The sequence below is a fragment of the Vespula pensylvanica genome, chromosome 1 (genome assembly GCF_014466175.1).
Source record: "Vespula pensylvanica isolate Volc-1 chromosome 1, ASM1446617v1, whole genome shotgun sequence".
Taxonomy (NCBI): Eukaryota; Metazoa; Arthropoda; class Insecta; order Hymenoptera; family Vespidae; genus Vespula; species Vespula pensylvanica.
In genome coordinates, this window is record NC_057685.1 from 14,117,642 (window position 1) to 14,135,855 (window position 18,214).

At 32.4% G+C, this 18,214-nt stretch overlaps 1 protein-coding gene across 10 annotated transcripts in view; it reads left to right on the forward strand.

Annotated features, from left to right (window-relative positions):
- The window catches only part of LOC122634691 (potassium voltage-gated channel subfamily H member 8), a 77,663-nt gene that overhangs the window by 55,004 nt on the left and 4,445 nt on the right, over nucleotides 1-18,214 (forward strand). For 6 of the 10 annotated variants that reach the window (XM_043823909.1, XM_043823902.1, XM_043823892.1 and 3 more), the window contains exons 3-8: nucleotides 7,366-7,599; nucleotides 8,791-8,922; nucleotides 10,482-10,609; nucleotides 12,224-12,452; nucleotides 14,928-15,091; nucleotides 17,600-17,813. In XM_043823909.1, coding sequence (XP_043679844.1) covers nucleotides 7,366-7,599; nucleotides 8,791-8,922; nucleotides 10,482-10,609; nucleotides 12,224-12,452; nucleotides 14,928-15,091; nucleotides 17,600-17,813 — 1,101 coding nt within the window. Of the gene's footprint in view, nucleotides 1-1,724; nucleotides 1,837-7,365; nucleotides 7,600-8,790; nucleotides 8,923-10,481; nucleotides 10,610-12,223; nucleotides 12,453-14,927; nucleotides 15,092-17,599; nucleotides 17,814-18,214 lie in introns of all 10 variants that reach the window. The other 4 variants (XM_043823960.1, XM_043823943.1, XM_043823935.1 and 1 more) reach the window with 4 other exon arrangements.

Sequence of the window (18,214 nt, forward strand, 5' to 3'; positions counted from 1 at the left end):
TTTTGTTATGTATAAAGACGGAACGGTATAATTATGCAGAGTAAGTATAAATAAAACTCAGAAAAATATTTTCTCTCTTCGTGAAGAAAATAATCAGGAACTAACAATGGTTATCGCTTTTTGTGATTCATTTAAAGAGAACGAAATGTCTGGGTCTTATACAAATGAAATATTTCAGGTTGCTTGGCAACGTCGATAAGTAAAATTAATTTCTCATTAATGACGCTAACAGTCAATTACAAAATACACAGTTTATTTAACGGATCAATATGAAATTAATGTGACGAGCGAATTTCAGTATGTGACATAGCAAATAATAATTGCACGATAACCGCAACAATTAGCGCATAGTATTATCTTACTCGCTTGATTATTCGACTTATACAGGAAAATCCTGGAATGACAATAGTCATCGTTTCCCATTAATACTTGGAAAAGTGGTCGATGCTTTCTAAAATAGGATTGAACACTTATGCTATTCAAACTGCATATTATTAAGCATTGAAATTACGGCTTTGTCGAATCGAAATTAATTTCGTCCTTTCATTACATATACGCGATTATCTCTAAAAGACAGAAATCCGAAACAAAATTATTTTGACTTTATCGTTGTATTTAAACGTTCAATTTTTCTTAAAAAAGTTTTCTCGCCAACGTGGATGTTCAACGGTCTGAAAGAAAGAAATAGAGTGCCTTGATGTTATACCAGTAGCAACATAAAGAAGTTCGCGAAAGTAAAGAATTGTGTAGGCACTCCTAAAGTGAAAATTAATGACTGTGCGAGCAAAGAGGAGGATATAAAGAAAGATAGAGAGAAAAGAAAAGTATATTCTTTCTACTTCATCAAAATATGTAGCTCTTATTAAAATAAACTATCGTCTTATGTTAATTAAAATCCAACTGTATACCGCTTTTTATTTCATTGGAACAAAGTACCAAGCTTAGAACGTAGAATTTGTAATTAAATACATATCAGTCCTTGTATATCTTTAATAATGAATCTCCGAAATATTAATGGCTCTTTTAAAAACGTAATCAACATATTAACGATATTCTATTATTACAATTTAAGATCATTCGATATCGTTCTGGTATATAAAATTAGAAAGTTCACAATGAAGCAATTTTGATTTTACATTATTCTATTATATTGTTTTATAAGAATTTATATATGTAAATGTCAAGGTATACAATCGAGAGTAATATCGTTTATAAATAGTTAAGAGGAGCTTTCGTGATTACGCTTTTAAGAAAAACCGATACGTGGGGATATTTTTCTGTCCTTTCTCTCTCTCTCTCTCTCTCTCTTTCTCTTTGTCTGTACATTGAAAGAAGAATAGCTATACACACCGATTAACTTCCTCTTATCGGAATTAACGATATTTAAATATATTCAACTCTTTCTCTGTAAATCGAGTGCTTGTTCGACGAATTCGCACCGCTTGCAAATTTTTTTACGGATTAAATACTTGCATTTCGTTCATAAATAAATCGAATGTTAATTGATTGTTCGTTGACCAAACTTTTTCCTAATCGACCAATTTGTCCGAACAATTTCAAAATAACGAAACTAATTTCGAAGGAAAAACGATTCAACGTTTAACGATCTCAACAAGTTTTTTTCTTTTTCTTTCTCTTTTCTTTTTTTTTTTTCTTCTTTCTTTTGTCTTCCTTAAAGATACAACAATGAAAGAGCTAAGAATAGCAGAGTATTCTTCTTTCAGGCTGTTTGAAGATCCCCAACTTTTTGAGGCAAAATAAGAGTCTTTGGGTGTCGTCGACGGATCGTCGTTCCGACGAAAAACCACCCGCAGTTTTCACTCTTCACGCGTATGAGTACGTACACAGACGCAACCCAGGAGATCCCTTTTTTCTCTCCCTCTCTTTTTCTCGTTTATTTTCACCCCATATATCGTCGTAGTAACAACGTCGTAGTAACAACGATCTCTACGTAAAATCCGTATTTGTTTGAGCAGCACTTTTCACGACCCAGATGCGTATCCATCCTCCTTTTAATTATCCGTACTTTCTCTCTCTCTCTCTCTCTCTCTCTGGCTCTCTCTTTCTCATCAGTTGGCTCATTCACATACAAACTGTTTGTCATTTCTATAAATGCCTGACGCTATTTTTGGTCGACCACTTTTCCCACTTCTCTTGGTTTTTCTCCATTCAAAGAATCCAATCTGTGACACTTATTCTTTTAATAACCTACGTATTCACATATTCATACATTTATCCAAGACAATGAGTATAATAAAAATCTCCACGGACATATGAACTCGTTAAATATAAGATATTACAGGAAAATAATAGAACGATCGATTACGTGTCCGATATTGTTTCCTCGTTCGATAAATTTACATCGAGCATTACATTAATCACGAGGAAACATTAATCTGATTTATTACTTATGATCTCGAATTTACAATGGATCGATCTATCTTCTTTTCTCTTTTCATCCTCTCGCATCATTTTCTTCTTACATAATACAAATAGATGATTGATAAATCGAACCACCCTTAACGTGCCAAACAAAATTACTTTCTCTCTCTTTCTCTCTGTCCGTCTGTCTGTCTTTTTCTCTATAAAAACGACGTTAATAGATCGAAAACTACATACACGTCAATACCTATCGGTCGCGAGCAATTCGGTTCACTTAACTTCTGATACGAGATATTCGAACGTGTCTCACTTTACCGTTGAAAAATCACGAAAAGCTTCTCTGAAATCGTTCCTCTCGAAAATACTTGCTCCTTTCCCATTCCTCTCGCCATTCTCGATTTTCCTTCTCGTTCACTCGCGAAGAAGTAAATGTAAAGATAGAAAGATAGATGGAGGTATGGTGAAAGAGAGCAAAAGAGATAGGAAGAGAGAAACGGAGAGAGAAAAGGGAAGGGATAGTAAGAGATAGTATATGAGATAACAAAAGAGAGAGAAAGAGAGAAAGAAAGGTATTATGAGAGAAAGCAAGAAAGATAAAGAGAGAGAGAAAAATAAAGAGGAATGGATAATGGTAGCGAAGAAGAGAACGACCAAGAGAATGACAGAGAGAGAGAGAGGTATAAAGATAGTGGCTAAGAGATAGACAGATACGATAAAAGAGATAGAGAAGGATAGAGAGAGCAACAGGGACAAAAAGAGAGAGATAGCAAGAGAAAAGGAGAACAAGAGAGATATCAGCAGAGAAAGATTAAACGGACTACTGTCCATGTTCAAACAAGATTTTCGTTGCCAATACAATGCTCGATGTATAGATTGGTATGTTTAGCGTGCACGAGATAGAATCACAGCGTACGCATTAGAGAGAAAGAGAGAAAGGGAGAGAGAGAGAGAGAGAGAAAGAGAGAAAAAGCTTTGGTGTTGGTATGTACAACAGTCTCCATTAGTCTTTGTCCATGGCTGCTCTGAAATTGCCGTAGCCGCTTTACGCTGCTCTTAGCGGCCGATGAAATGACCGTAAACACTACCCCCTGCCTACGTGAACACGAGAGCCTATAACATGGTAATCGATTACGTATCTAACGATCTAAACTGTGGAGGTGAAAGGAGGAGGTCGTTAACTGTACTCCCAACTCCTAATTAATTATAAAGAAAATATTAATGTTCACGATATTCGGCAGTTTTAATAAACACTCACAAGAAATCCTTTATAATGATCTCATTTCTATGCGATCTATTATTTGTAATGATCTAAAGACGGATTGTTCTTTTCTTCTTCTTCTTCTTCTTCTTCTTCTTAACTTATTCTTTTCTTTGTTTTCGTCTATGTACAATCACTGAGATCTCTCAAGAGAAACTAAGCAATGTTTTTGTTATACTGAGTCGTGCGGTCGTTTGATGTCACCTTGAATATATTCTATAAGGATAGGTAATTTCGTCTTTCGTTATAATTTATAAATAAGAAAGTCTTGCGTGTGTACGAAATGGAAAAGGTATATTCATCGTATATTTACTTTCCATCGTTATCAGAGAAAGTTTTTCTTTCTCTAATAATGTAGAAAATGTTGAGAATATAAAAAGTATGTATGTATATATATATATATATATATATATATATATATATATATTTCTGTATTACAATACCTTTCCCTCGGAATTTATTCTAATAAGAATTGAAAACATTTGCAATAAAGTTAGTTTTTGATATCGCAACGATTGTTCCGAGATACTATGGCATGTGACATTTCTATTCCTTTCGTAAAAGTTTTTCCTTTGCAAGGAAAAACTCTTCTTACTATACTAGCTTACGAGAAAAACTTTCAAACGAATTTCTTTATCGATATGCTACTGTCCGCTATGTTACTTTCTCTTTTTCTTTTTTTTTCTTCTTTTTTCTTTTTTCTTCTTCTTCTTCTTCTTCATCTTTTTCATACTTGCCGTGAGGAAAGTCTTTAAATCAAGAATGAAAAGAATGAGAAAGAAAAATATAGTATTTCTCACCCGATAAATCTCTTTCTATATCTTTGCAAACGTTTATGGAAAATCCTAGGGAAATGTTTCCGTTTATATTCGAAGCGAGCTTATATACATACATACATATATATACACACACACATATATATATATGTGTCTGTATATATACTATAGGGGGAATGTTATAAAACTTAAGGACGAATTTTAGTGACACGACATTTTTTATGAGCTCCGTACGTGTCACCATTAAACTTATGGAGAAATTCTGTATCAATAAAACGGTAACATTAATAACGTTATTTCACACGTAGTTACTCTATTTTCTGTTTTTATTTCACGGTTACTACTTTATGATTTAATTTTATGATATGAATCATATGAAATTATATTTTAGAAGTGTTCTTAAACATTTTCATTCATAATTATTATTATCTAGAGAAGATTCGATATGCTTTGACAATGGAAAACAACTTACGTAATGAAACATTATATAAAATGAAATCTTGTCGAGATAACTTCTGATAGAGGTAATTAGTCCGCTTGTTTCGTACGAATTCGGTAAGTTATACAATTAAAAGAGAAATCTCTCAAGAGCCAGTAATTAGTCAGTGTCGGTGCTTAGCTGAGTGATCGCTCGAAAACGTCACATTTTATGGCTGCTCGATCGTTCAAGATCAACAGAGATAATATTTTGTGATTTTACCGACGAAACGTATTAGCAACTGTTTAATTAAAATTTTCTATCAATCTTTCAATAATGTTAGACTCTTCCGTAATATTTTAGAACTATATATATGAAATATCATACCATATATATATATATATATATATATATATATATATTTATTTATTTATGTACACGTATATGTATATCAGTAACATGGTTCATATGAACATCAAAGTCGTCAATCAAGACGCAGTGACTTTAGCTAGTTCGTAGACTGATACTAATAGTATCATCGTTAAAGTTCCTACTAATTTTCCAATGCAATTACTCTGGAATCAAGCTGACGGATTTAGTTATGTATGGTTTTGAATTTATCTCCATTTAAGCGAATAACTTTGTCTAAAAATTTCGAAGATAAGCTTGTCTTTATTTTACTTAACTTTACATGAATCCGTGTTTATAAAATTTTTAAAGGGAATATATCTTACGATGGCATAATAACCGATATAAATTGTAGGTTGGACAAATGTATTGTCGATAGAAAAGTCATTTAATTCGATTATAGCGATAAAAGTAATACCGGTAGATATGTATATAAATGTTCTTTTTGCGGTTATCACAACGAAGGATTGCCTGCGGCAAATGACACTTTTCGAGAATGTTTGCATTTTAAAATGAAACGGACGGATTTTAATAGAGTATACTTGCCTGCGGCGTACACCTCTTTTAATCTTTTACATTTTACCTCGATAATAGTTAATGTCTTTCCGGATTAAAATGGCATAACGTATTCCGAACGAAAATTGACAATGTAATGATCTTTCGAAATTCTATAAAAAAATATTTATATCGTTTTTGACGAGCCAGTGAATATTATACTGCATTATTTATTTTTAATTCGTAATTTTGCCTTTGTCGAACAAATTCTCTTGGGATCCCAATTTCTTTGCCCTCGAAAACTCGTTTTATCTCTCAACCGTTTCTAGGTTATTCCAGTTAATACTTTTTCCATGGGGTATAAAGTGTATCTCTTCTAATCTTCGAACCGGCAGTTTCTCAGTTTCTCGAGTATAACTCGTCTTTTTCCTGAAAGGATCTTACGATGAACGGTCAATTTGTTTTCTTCGTTTGTATACATACGTTCTTTGAACATTATAAGAAAATATAAATTGAAATGGCTTCGTTCTTAAGATCAAAAATTTATGCACGCTATAACACATCTTCTGTACGTTTTACGACGACGCTCGTATTTTTTCAAAATATGAATCATAATAAAGATTTCGTGCGGCTAAGACATAAAATGACTTTTTACGTTCTCTCGTAAAGTCAGAAAGAAAGAAAGAAAAAGGACAGAAAGAGAGATGAAAGAAAAGAGAAAGAAAAGAAAAGGAAAGATTGAAAAAGCAAAAAGAAAAAAATGAAAAAAAAATATATATTTCACATTCGTACCGAGAGGTTTTGAAATCTTTTATCGCATCGTCGTAAGAATTATATCGAGAATTATCGCGAATACGATCGATCGAGGAAACGTAGTAAAATTAAAATTAAAAACTCGATTAAAAAATCGATACCCTCGAGTCATGTGGATCTTTTAAAGGGGATGCTTTATATCAATGAATACTTTTTTCGAGAAAGTAAACGTTTCACATTTCCTCTTTTCTTTTTTCTTTTTTTTATCGAAATAAAACTGGGACTACGAGAATGATCCAGGAAAAGAGACGATGAAGGTGGTGCAGCATATAAAGTTAAAAATAGTATTCAAAGTTGCCCTTGAATAAATTATCGTGACGTCAGAAACACGGACAAAGCTATTCACCAATGAACCGCGCCGAACGATGCATTCATCCATCATTTTGTCTGTATATTATCATCAATAATTATATATATATATATATATATATATATATATATATATACATGCGTATAGACGCGTAAAAAAATTTTGTTAGAATTTTTTTTTTATCCACAGTGCGCTGTAACTTAACTAAGGATAAGAAATTTACTTTATTACGTAGAGCTTTCTAAATGACAGGCAAATTTTCCGTTAATGAAAGTTCCTCGCACGTTCAAGCTCAACGAATATAAAGCTTTGAAAATTTCAATCGAACGATACAAAAAGGACTTTGATGTTTTATGTTTTTATTTCTAAAGGAAACCTTTCAAATCAATCGAACGTCGATTAATCATTTTATCTCTAAGCGTTAAATAATGAATTATTATTTAATTACAGGATATTTATTTCTGACTGTGTGTTAATTAACGTTTATCATTTTTCTTCTTCTTAGATAGCAACTTCGTCCTCGGAAATGCGCAGGTACCGACGATGTATCCGATCGTTTATTGTTCCGACGGATTTTGTGAGCTGACAGGATTCGCGCGAGCGCAAATCATGCAAAAGGGTTGCGCTTGCAAGTTTCTTTACGGCTCGGAAACGAAGGAGGAGGTGAAGGCGATGATCGATAAGAGTCTCGAAAGTAAAACAGAGCTGAAGATGGAAGTCGTGTTTTATAAGAAGAACGGTAAGAGAATTTAGTTGGTATACCGCGAAAACGTTAAATAAAAACGTTAAATTCGTCCGCACGTTTAAACGGGATTGAAATTCTTCAAATTTATCTTGGCAAACGAGTCGATCGATAGTCGTACCAAACCAGTTACGTAAACTTGACGGCAGCACGTCATTTAAAAATTTTTTTAATGAACATCGATGGAAACGAAATGTTTTTAAAAAGATTGCAGGTGCTACCGACGTTATTTTGTCGAATGCAACGTATACCGCACGATTTATTAATTTCTCGGTAATATCCCTCGGTCGAAGATTAAATTCGCAATGAAGGAAAGAATCTGCGAATCTTGAAGAAGAATTTAATCTTTCCTTCCGCCGGTTGGATGCGAATAAAAATAAATTATAAGCCGGCGTTCGTGGTAACTATGTATTTCGTTGGAAGAAAAATCACGTCGATCTTCCATTCGTTTTTTCTTGTTCGTATAAATTTTCGTTAAAAATTTCAAGAAATGAAATTGCTTACAAGTTCATTGAATCAATTTAGAGAATAAATCGAAAACACGTACCTATCTCGTATGAAAATGATCGATCGATCCAAGAAAAGTGAAAAGAAAAATATTTTTCTATTCAAAGTCGATCCATTAAAGAGAGAAAGAGAAAATGGGGACAGAAAGAGAGAGAGAGAGAGAGAGAGAGAGAGAGAGAGAAAGAGAAAAAGAGAGAGTACTATTTGAATTGTTTGGCAAACAAAGTATAAAGGGCTATTTATTAAAACTGCTCTCTTAACCGCTTGCTGCCATTTTACTGAATATTCTGGAAATTAAATTAATTAGTCCCGCTGTCTGAATACGAGTCATTATTATTTTACGTTAATACGAAAACCTATTATATTTCGCTTTGGCTTTTTAAATCTCACATGACGTGTTTCGAAATAGGATACCATTCTATTTCTCTCTCTCTCTCTCTCTCTCTCTCTCTCTCTTTCTTTCACCTCTTTCTCTCTTTCTTTACATCTTAGAATTTCTATCGTTTTTATATTTTCGAAAATGTCTCGTGAAACGAGATGAACTCGAAAAAATTATAAGAGCAACGAAAGTATGACGTACTTAATTAAAATAACGATGGTAAATTTTCCAAAACTTTCAAACGTCATAATCCTTATGAAAATTTTATATAATAAAATGATTAATTTTGTTCATTATCGCAGGAAGTCCGTTTGATTGTTTATTGGATATCGTTCCAATAAAAAACGAAAAAGGCGATGTGGTCCTGTTCCTGGCATCTCACAAGGACATCACACATACGAAAAATCTTCAGCTCTGTGAGTTGCACGATAGTGGTGAGTTTTAACCATGCTTCGCTTATAAAACCAGCCTGATATAATCGTATTATATACCTAATCGCAAATAGGTTTCCGTCGTATTCGACTTTGTCGAATAAACGAAGATCAAAGATTTCGTAATGTATGTTAATTGTTCGATATTGTTTATGCCATATTCAAATTGCGATTGGATTATTTACTTCATATAGATACTGATATACACAGCACGCTTTACGCATGGCGTTCACGCATCACGTTATTTAGGCAATGCAACACCATTTTTAAACACACGGCACATCTCGATTGCACGTTTAAACAGCTTTTTACAAGAACCAAAGAAAATAAAAAAGAAAAGAAAGAAAATAGAAAAAGTAATTTTTCGTTTACCTATATTCTAATACAAACAACAAACGTTGTGTTAAAACAACAAACACCCTGTTGTAAAATTATGAGTAAGAGCGGATTCAAGATTAATTACTCAAAAGGTATATTTTATTAATAGAAGATTAAATGTAGTTGACTTTAAAGGTATCATATATTAAGAAATTACGAAGATCACGCTCAACAAGTCAGACATAAGTATAGCTCAATAACTTATCAAATTTTTTATTTTTATATAAAAATATACATAAATAAGTAGCCAAAATTTCTTAAATATTCTATCAAGTATTATGTGTTATATATCTTTCTCTTTCTTTTTCTCTCTCTCTCTCTTCCTTTTCCTAGTTTGATACGAGACTATTTAAACGATATTTTATTTATGATGAAATAACTGACATCGAGTTTACTTTGAATACTGAAACTTTAATATCCGCTATGAGATAAAATATATTTTATCGAGCCAGAGATGCTTTTCGCAAAAAAGAAAAAAAAAATTACAAGAATGACCCATTACGCAATTTGTATTTTGTTTTTGTTTATTGTAGTATGTCTAGAATTAAAAAATGATCGCAGTATCGGGAATGTATAATTACTTTTTTCTATTGTAATGCATTTTTCGTAGTATGTAGTGATATTCGACACGATACAAATCAAATTCAATTATCGCATATAACGTATGCCTATATGAACGTTGATATTGAACGAATATAAACTTGAATATCGAGTAAATAAAAGCCGTTTTTGTTCGGTTTGGTTTAATAAATAATATTAATTCAATCATACTTAAAATAATCGTACTTTGTTAGTATGAAATAAAAGTTTTACTTCGATCTTTAGAAAGGCAACAATGTCAAGGATAATAATCGATAATTATTTTGTAAACATACGTAAATATTTTTAGATATATTTATTTATAAATGAATCGCGTTATATACTTGAAATTCTCTCTATATACAAAATTCTCTATGCTAAATTTATGTTAAATTAATAATAATTCTCTTCTTCTTAACATTCTTAAAAGAAATATGTTTTAATACAATTCACATCTGTAGAGCTATAATGAAACGTACGCACTTTGATATCATCACGCTGAAAAATTTACTTCCGTTAAAACGAGGCTACACGAGGTTATGAAAGGAAAAAAAAAAAAAAAAGAAACCTTTTACACCGCGACGGTACAATTTTACACTTTTCAGATGCAAATGGAAATCTTGATCCTGAAGCGCCACCAGCTAATTACGGTAGAAGGAGAAGTCGTGCTGTCCTATATCAACTCTCCGGACATTACAAACAGGACAATAAACACAAGATAAAATTGAACAACGTGAGTATCTAAAATAAATCTTGTTACTGAAAAAAAAAAAGAACACGAAAAAGACAAACTTTCCAAGACGCAGTAAACGATTAAACTCTTTGTATTGCAAGCTCGTATATAACGGAGTGACAGTATTTTTTTTTTTTTCTTTTTCATAAAACTACTGAATCACTTCTGACGTGATAGTTCATTTAGTTAATCTAACAAATCAGTAGAGAATAATTTTATCGAATAAATTACTTTTAAAGTATATGTACTCCTAGAAAATATTAAATTAGAGTTAACCGAGAAGAAACTAGGAAATTACCATTTTTATTTTATTATATGGACTTATATTTGTATTAATTGTATCATATTATTGTTATTATTATTATTATTAGTATTATTAGTATTATTAGAAACACGTTAGTTAGATTAGTGTGATATACATCACGATAATTCTTTGAAACAGTTTATACTTTTGAAACTATGATAATAATGTGACTTGCGATCAAACATTATTTGCATACACTTTAAGTTCTAGCATACATGTAGTTTACCTATTAAATTCTACGTTCTCGCTTCAGTTAGCTGCTAACTCGCAACTGCTAATTCATTTAAGGGTCCTTCGTAATAATGAAATTTACACCGTGTTGCTCGTTGACCAAATCTCGAAAAGGAGAGCATCAAATGTTATATGAAATCTTTGTGAGTTATGTACGTTCTCGTAATTAATGCCTAGAAATTTTTTGTTGAGATTTTCTTTGCAGTAGCTTTATTATATATGATTTAAAATAATGAATTTATAACGGAGAACTTGGAATAATATTACGAAGAAAAATATTTAGTTTATTTTACGTATAATTTAAAAACGTATATATAAATTCATAATAATTATTTTATGAATTTCCTTTGAGAAATGCTTGTAGTACGTATACCGTACAGCACGTTTTGATGTTTCAGTGATCTCCTTTGTGGCGGTAATAATGAAAATTCTCTTTATGAATTTTATTAAGAAAGATAATTGAAGATTGTAATACGTTACGGTTGTACATCGACGCGGATACAAATTTGTTAAGAAACAACATAATTCCGTACATCTATTTAGACATTTTCACTCACCGTGACTCCATATTTTATTTCAAAATCCTTCGTCTATTCGTTTAACCAAACCTTGAAAATTCACTTGATGAAAATAATCAACGCTTTTAATTGGCAAAGAGTAGAACAGTGTACGTATATCAAGCCATACAAGCTTTTCTCTACTTTTAGTGCCACGAATAAACTACTCGGTTAGTTTCTACTTGGAGTTTGCGACTGAGTGACGTTTCCCTTTATATACTCGGAGGCCATTCAATACAAAGGATTTCTCGTAGAGAGCTATGAAACCGGAAACACGTGTATTCGTGTTACCGAGATGATTTCCTAGTTAATGTTCTGAGAGATGATACGTTCTGGAAAACTCGATATCTAATCGATCGTGAAAGTTCGTTAGCCTTTAATTATCCTTTTCCGTAAAATTTATATGAAAAGAAAAACAAAAAGAAGAAAAAGAAAAGCCTGAGAAAGAAATAATAGTAATCTTCGATACAACCGGTGTTTTCTTTTTCTTTCTTCTTTTCTTTTTTAAATCGATCATTGCAGACCCTCTTGCATTCTACGGCACCTCCTCTACCGGAGTACAAAACCTCAGCGATCAAAAAATCGCAATTCATTCTAAGTCATTATGGCGGCTTCAAGTCATGCTGGGATTGGTTGATACTACTAGCTACCTTTTACGTTGCTATCATCGTTCCATACAATGCAAGCTTCATCAACATCGATAGACCGACTATGGTCAGTGATGTCGTCGTGGAAGCTCTTTTCATATTCGGTTAGTATAACTCTTTTGATTACTTTTTTATTTATATCTCAATTCCATAGAGAGATTTCTTGCGATCGTTAAAAGAAAAAAAAAAAAAAAAATGTCTACAATTTTTACTCGACATCAAATAAGTAGCAATACCGTAAGATGAGTCTGACCCATATACGGCTTTCACTACTCGCCGGATGTACCGCTCAGTATCGAGCACCTTCTTGACTACAATTGAATACGAACTTTCAATTGAAATGCGAAACTCCCTTTACAAACCTTCGTTCTTACGTCTTGGAATGATTTTATCAATGGATAGTTGACGTGACAACCTTGAAGACAAAACGAAGAAACGTCTCGTTAAAGATTTCTCGAATTCGTCGAATTTTCATTAAGAAGAGTTACGTATATAATCGGGTCTCGACTTTCATGAAATATCGATTGTCTTTACACCTACTCCAACCTATCTCTTTTCTCATTCTTCCCTTCGCAATAATTCGTTCGAGAAAGGAACAAGAAGGGTTCTCTCTTTATCCAATTGATGATTCGAGAAGCTCGTTACTTCGAAATCGTGAGCACAGATAGATAGCTTCTTGCACTTTTCTTTTTTTTTTCTTTTCTTCTTTTTTTCACCGTCTCCGCTTCAAACACACACCCTTCAACCCTCTCACCGTTTTTCTCCCTTACAAACCGAATCTCTTTCTCTCTCTTACGCTCTTACGTTCTCTCCCCTTTATCATACTCCGTCTCGCATTTGACTTTTTCTCCACTCGAGACCGTTTTTTCCCAGACGCGAACACAGCGAAATTCACTTTTTCTCCCGGTTACATCTATTTACCACATTCCCGACATCAAATTAATCCGCGTTATAGTCAAGGGGAAAAGAGAGTTTTCTATCGCTTTAAACGAAATTCTCGGATGACGAATTCGACGAATGAGAGATCTGCCATCTTGAAAAATACTTGAGCGAAAAAGGAAACCAGAAAGGTCCCAAGAAGAATTTAATTAAATCCAGATGTCGGTGGAAATAGTCATTACTACGAATTAAATGATTATGACATCGATTATGATCATGACTTTTTAAGTTTCGTAATGGTTAGTCGTTAATCGTCTACGTAAAGATAGGATACTAACGTCTCGTTAATTACCTGAAATAATGTTGGTTATTTTATTAGATCACGATATTCTAGATATTCGAGAGTTCGCTATATCCGACATCATTATATCACTTTTGTTATGATGTAAGGGTCATAACATTTGTTATAACCTTTAACGAGAAACGAATTGGATCATGGCTATTTAAATTTGCTCGTTCGAGAAATATGATTCTTCATAATCGAAGGATTTTAGAATTGATATTTACGATTCGTAATATCTTGCAATCATACAATTTTACTTCGCTTATTTATTTTACAAACTCGACGATCGTAGATACGACGAATAAATTTCGTCAAATCGTTGAAAGCACTCTCTACTTCGTGTTAAAGACGTTCACCAAATTATTATTTGTATTAGGAAAGTTTCTACGAACTATCAACTGCGTTAAAGCAAACAGTATAAAGCGAACGTCTTCCAAGTTACAAAATTGTTAACTTTGCAACTTTACTAGTTGATCTACTTCGAGCAGCCAATCTATAATATACGAATAGCAGAAACAGAGAGAGAGAGAGAGAGAGAGAGAGAGAGAGAGAGAGAGAGAGATTTGAGTAGGCAAATTAGTTAGACCCAATGTAATCTTGTTTGTAAGTGGGATTAAATGGATTTCTCTACTTCACGCTGGAAGAGTTCCTTTGCAAAGTGCACAACGTCTCATCATGACAACGAGTGAGAGAGAGAGAGAGAGAGAGAATGCTTTGACCAATGTCCGATCGCACGATTTACTTGCTACTATGCTTAATGACTACTCAAGTTTCAACGTTACAAATAAATAGGTGAATCCCATTACACGTATATACATACATGAAGTAAATTGATTAACGCTAACTAACGAAACGTATCTATATACCTTAACATATCTCCAAAAATAAACTAATAGAAATCGTTGAACGAAATGCAACGTGACTACTGAACGTAATAATAAACGAAATAAAAGTTATGAACTAACGCGATGTTGAATGAATTTACGCAACAGGAAACTTTAATTGTATATATTAGTTTTTCAATTTCGAAGATAAAAATTGCTCTCTATTATAGAAATGTTCAATTTTTTCGATGTCGATCAAAAATCGTCGATCTCAGTACGTGACAATTTTGCTCGTTAGATCTATCTTGTTTCTTTCTTTGTTTGTTTGCTTTTTCTTTTTTTCTTTTTTTCATACATGAAAGACAATACTTACATATATATATATATATATATATATATATATATATATATATATACATATATACATATATATATATATTCTTTTTTTTCGAAATAATGCAACATTATTCTCTGATAAAACTTCTTTTCGTTCGATTTCATTTCTTCTTTTTTCTTGTTTTTCCTCCTCATAGATATAGTCTTGAATTTTCGAACAACATACGTCAACAGAAAAGGCGAGGTCGTGAGCAATAGCAAGAGTATCGCATTGAACTACGTGAAGAGTTGGTTCTTCGTTGATCTCGTAGCAGCTTTACCCTTCGATTTTCTCTACGCTTCGGATGTTTACAGTGGAGAGGTTAGTACATTGTTTGTTATAACAACTTTATCTCATTATCACTCACAAAATAAAATATATTTTTCTAGTTTTCATTTCTCTAGTTTTTTACTCGATAATACGAATCGAATAATAATCGTTCATTCTGTGATATTAAAAAATAGTCTCACTCGTTGTACGCATTTAAAGGAGGTATTATATCTCTTCCGAAAATGACGTGCACAACGTTCTTTAATGAAATTCCATGCAGCGTTAATGCAGCGTTTCTCAACCTGTGAACCGGAAGTCAATATCGGGCGGCATTAAATTTTTAATGGATCGCTATATATTACCTGTTATCTGATTACCGAACCAAAACGAGCAAAGTAATTAATTTGCAAGAGATTTAGAGATGATTCTCGTAAAATGTTCTTATGAATATTTGCGAGAATATTGCAGTAATAGTCGTATCTTTAAAATAATATACGGTGACTCGAGTTTACTGGATTTTTTTTAAATTGTATATTATAAACATCTGATCGACGGTATCATCGAAAATAAATTTATTGAGCCGCACGATCGTAAAAAGGGAGTTGAGAGACGCTGTGTTAATGCATTAATCTGCGGCATAATAAACGACGAATGCTCGTCGAAAATCCATCGTCGAAAGTTTTATGTTTTCGTTGTAAATGAGAATTTAAACGAGATAAAATCTACACACACACACACACATATATATGTATATGTATCATGTAGTTTCAATACAGAGAAATTTATCTTCGTGAGCTTTTGAAATGAAGAATATTCCTCTTAAGTTAGATACGTGACCAGAGAAATTTCATCGCAAATCTATGACCCATAAACGATATCGATATCAATACGCTGAGATTTCGCATGCAGAAATTGGAATCTCATCAGTGAACGATGTGTTGAATGCATAGAACATTATTACTACTACTTTCTATATTTCTCGTGAATTCCAGTTCTTTTATAATTTCTCAGGAATAACGAGACCAATTCGAAGAAACGTTTGAAAAGTTCACAAAGCTGCTAAATCGAATCGAATATAAGATATGTGTATATCATTCGATCAAATCAAAATTCGTGATAGTAAAAAAATAAAAAACGTTTTTAGAAAATGATGTAAGGCTTTCGTTTATCAAAGAACAACGTATTGCAATGCAATATCCATTTCTTTTTGATCCATTGATTTATTTCTTCGTTCGTTTGTTCGTCCGTTCGTTCATCCGTTCATCCGTTCATCCGACTTTTCTTCGTTCATTCAGTTTAGTCAAGTTCTATTTTCTTCTTTTTTTTTTCTTCTTTTTTTTCTACTGGCGACGAGCCGGTATGCAACCGGAAATTCATCAAATGACATTTCCTACGATTGAATGCTTCAATCACTACTCTTTATAAGTTCGAAAGACTCGAGCGAGGACTCGCAATTATATCCATTGTCGTCGACTACAAGATAAAATTCAAACGCAACGACGTATCCACGATAATCTTGAATACTCTCGAGTAACGGTACGGAAAATTTCATTTTGTTGCCTTATCAAAATTCGATTTACGGTTCAGTCGTTGAAAATAAAAAGAGGAAGAAATAGAGAAAAAAAAAAGAGGAAGAAGAAGGAAAAAAAAGAAAAAGAAAAAGAAAATGAGGGAAAGGTCATCGATTCAGGAATTTATTGAAACCGCCTTAAGCTAACATTTCTTTCGTGACTTTGCAATAACGAAGATTAACGTGTTTGCTTTTATCGTAAATCATAGCTATGCAGTTATTTTGCGAATACACGAAAATACAATCTCCGATCGATATTGTTCAATAATATCATATATACGCTTGGAGAACGATACTGTCATTTTTAACAGCTGTGATGATCTCTTGTTTACTTCGTAATATAAACCACGATATTTTTTTTTTTTTTTTTTCTTACTCGACTCCCTCAGCCCGAGGAGGAAGGAAAATGGAACAATCGACAAACAATAGTTATTTCAATTCTCATTGTTGTATAAATAGAAGAACATAATGAACGTGATTCGTTTGAAAGAATTCGACAAGAAAATTTTTTAATTTCTCGTGCAATTCCACGCTGTAATCCCTTCTTTTTTCTTTTTCTTTTGTTTTTTCTTTTTTTTTTATAAGTAGAATATAATTATTCTACGGATAATAACGAAATACCAGACAGATGAGGTAATTTCACAGTCCGTTGTTACAACCCCATCGGATTTGCGGTCTATGCTAATTTCAAATATCCGTCGAGCGTATCTTCAGTAATTTACCTACCTTTAATAAATATCTTGATCGATAGCATACGCTTCTAACCTGTTATCTGTATTCATTTGAACTAGCTCGGTTGCAATCCATTATAGAAACTACTTATATATATACATATACATACATACATACATATATATGAAATATTCTATTAAAAGATAAATCTAATTAAGAATTAATTCATTCTATCTTTTGAATCATTAATATTATTAATAATATTACAAAAAAAAAAAAAAACGATTTTAATATAGCATCTTCTCGTTTTATCACAGGAATCAGGACACGGTAATATTCATCTAGTGAAATTGACCAGATTACTTAGGCTGGCTCGTTTGTTACAAAAGATAGACAGGTACTCGCAATACAGTGCTGTTATCTTGACGATGCTGATGTTATTTTTTATTCTGGTCGCCCATTGGCTCGCCTGTATTTGGTTCGTCATAGCCGAAAAGGAAAGATTACGAAACGACAAGGAATGGGACCTTGGTAAGTCAAACTAACTGTATTTTCTTTTTCTACTTTATATCGAATAAATTATTATATATCGAATAAATCTTTTCAACGACGAAATTGTATCTAATGTCATAACTAAAATCATTGAAATATAAGTTTACATAAGTTTTTCGAAATATTTTCTTTAAAAGAGCGAAAACAATTTTTCAATTTCTTTTTTTTTTTTTTTTTTTTTTTTTGCCTGCAACAAATTTCTTTCCTCTCGCTTCGAAAGTTCTTACTTGTTATAAAGAAAGAAAAAGAAGAAAGTCTTTCGCTGTTTCTACAAAGGTCATATGAAATGTCATAAAATTTCATTTTTCCATTAAATTGAATGACCATGAATCGAACGACCACGAATCGAGTACGTTCAATGAAAAACTTTTTAATAAAAT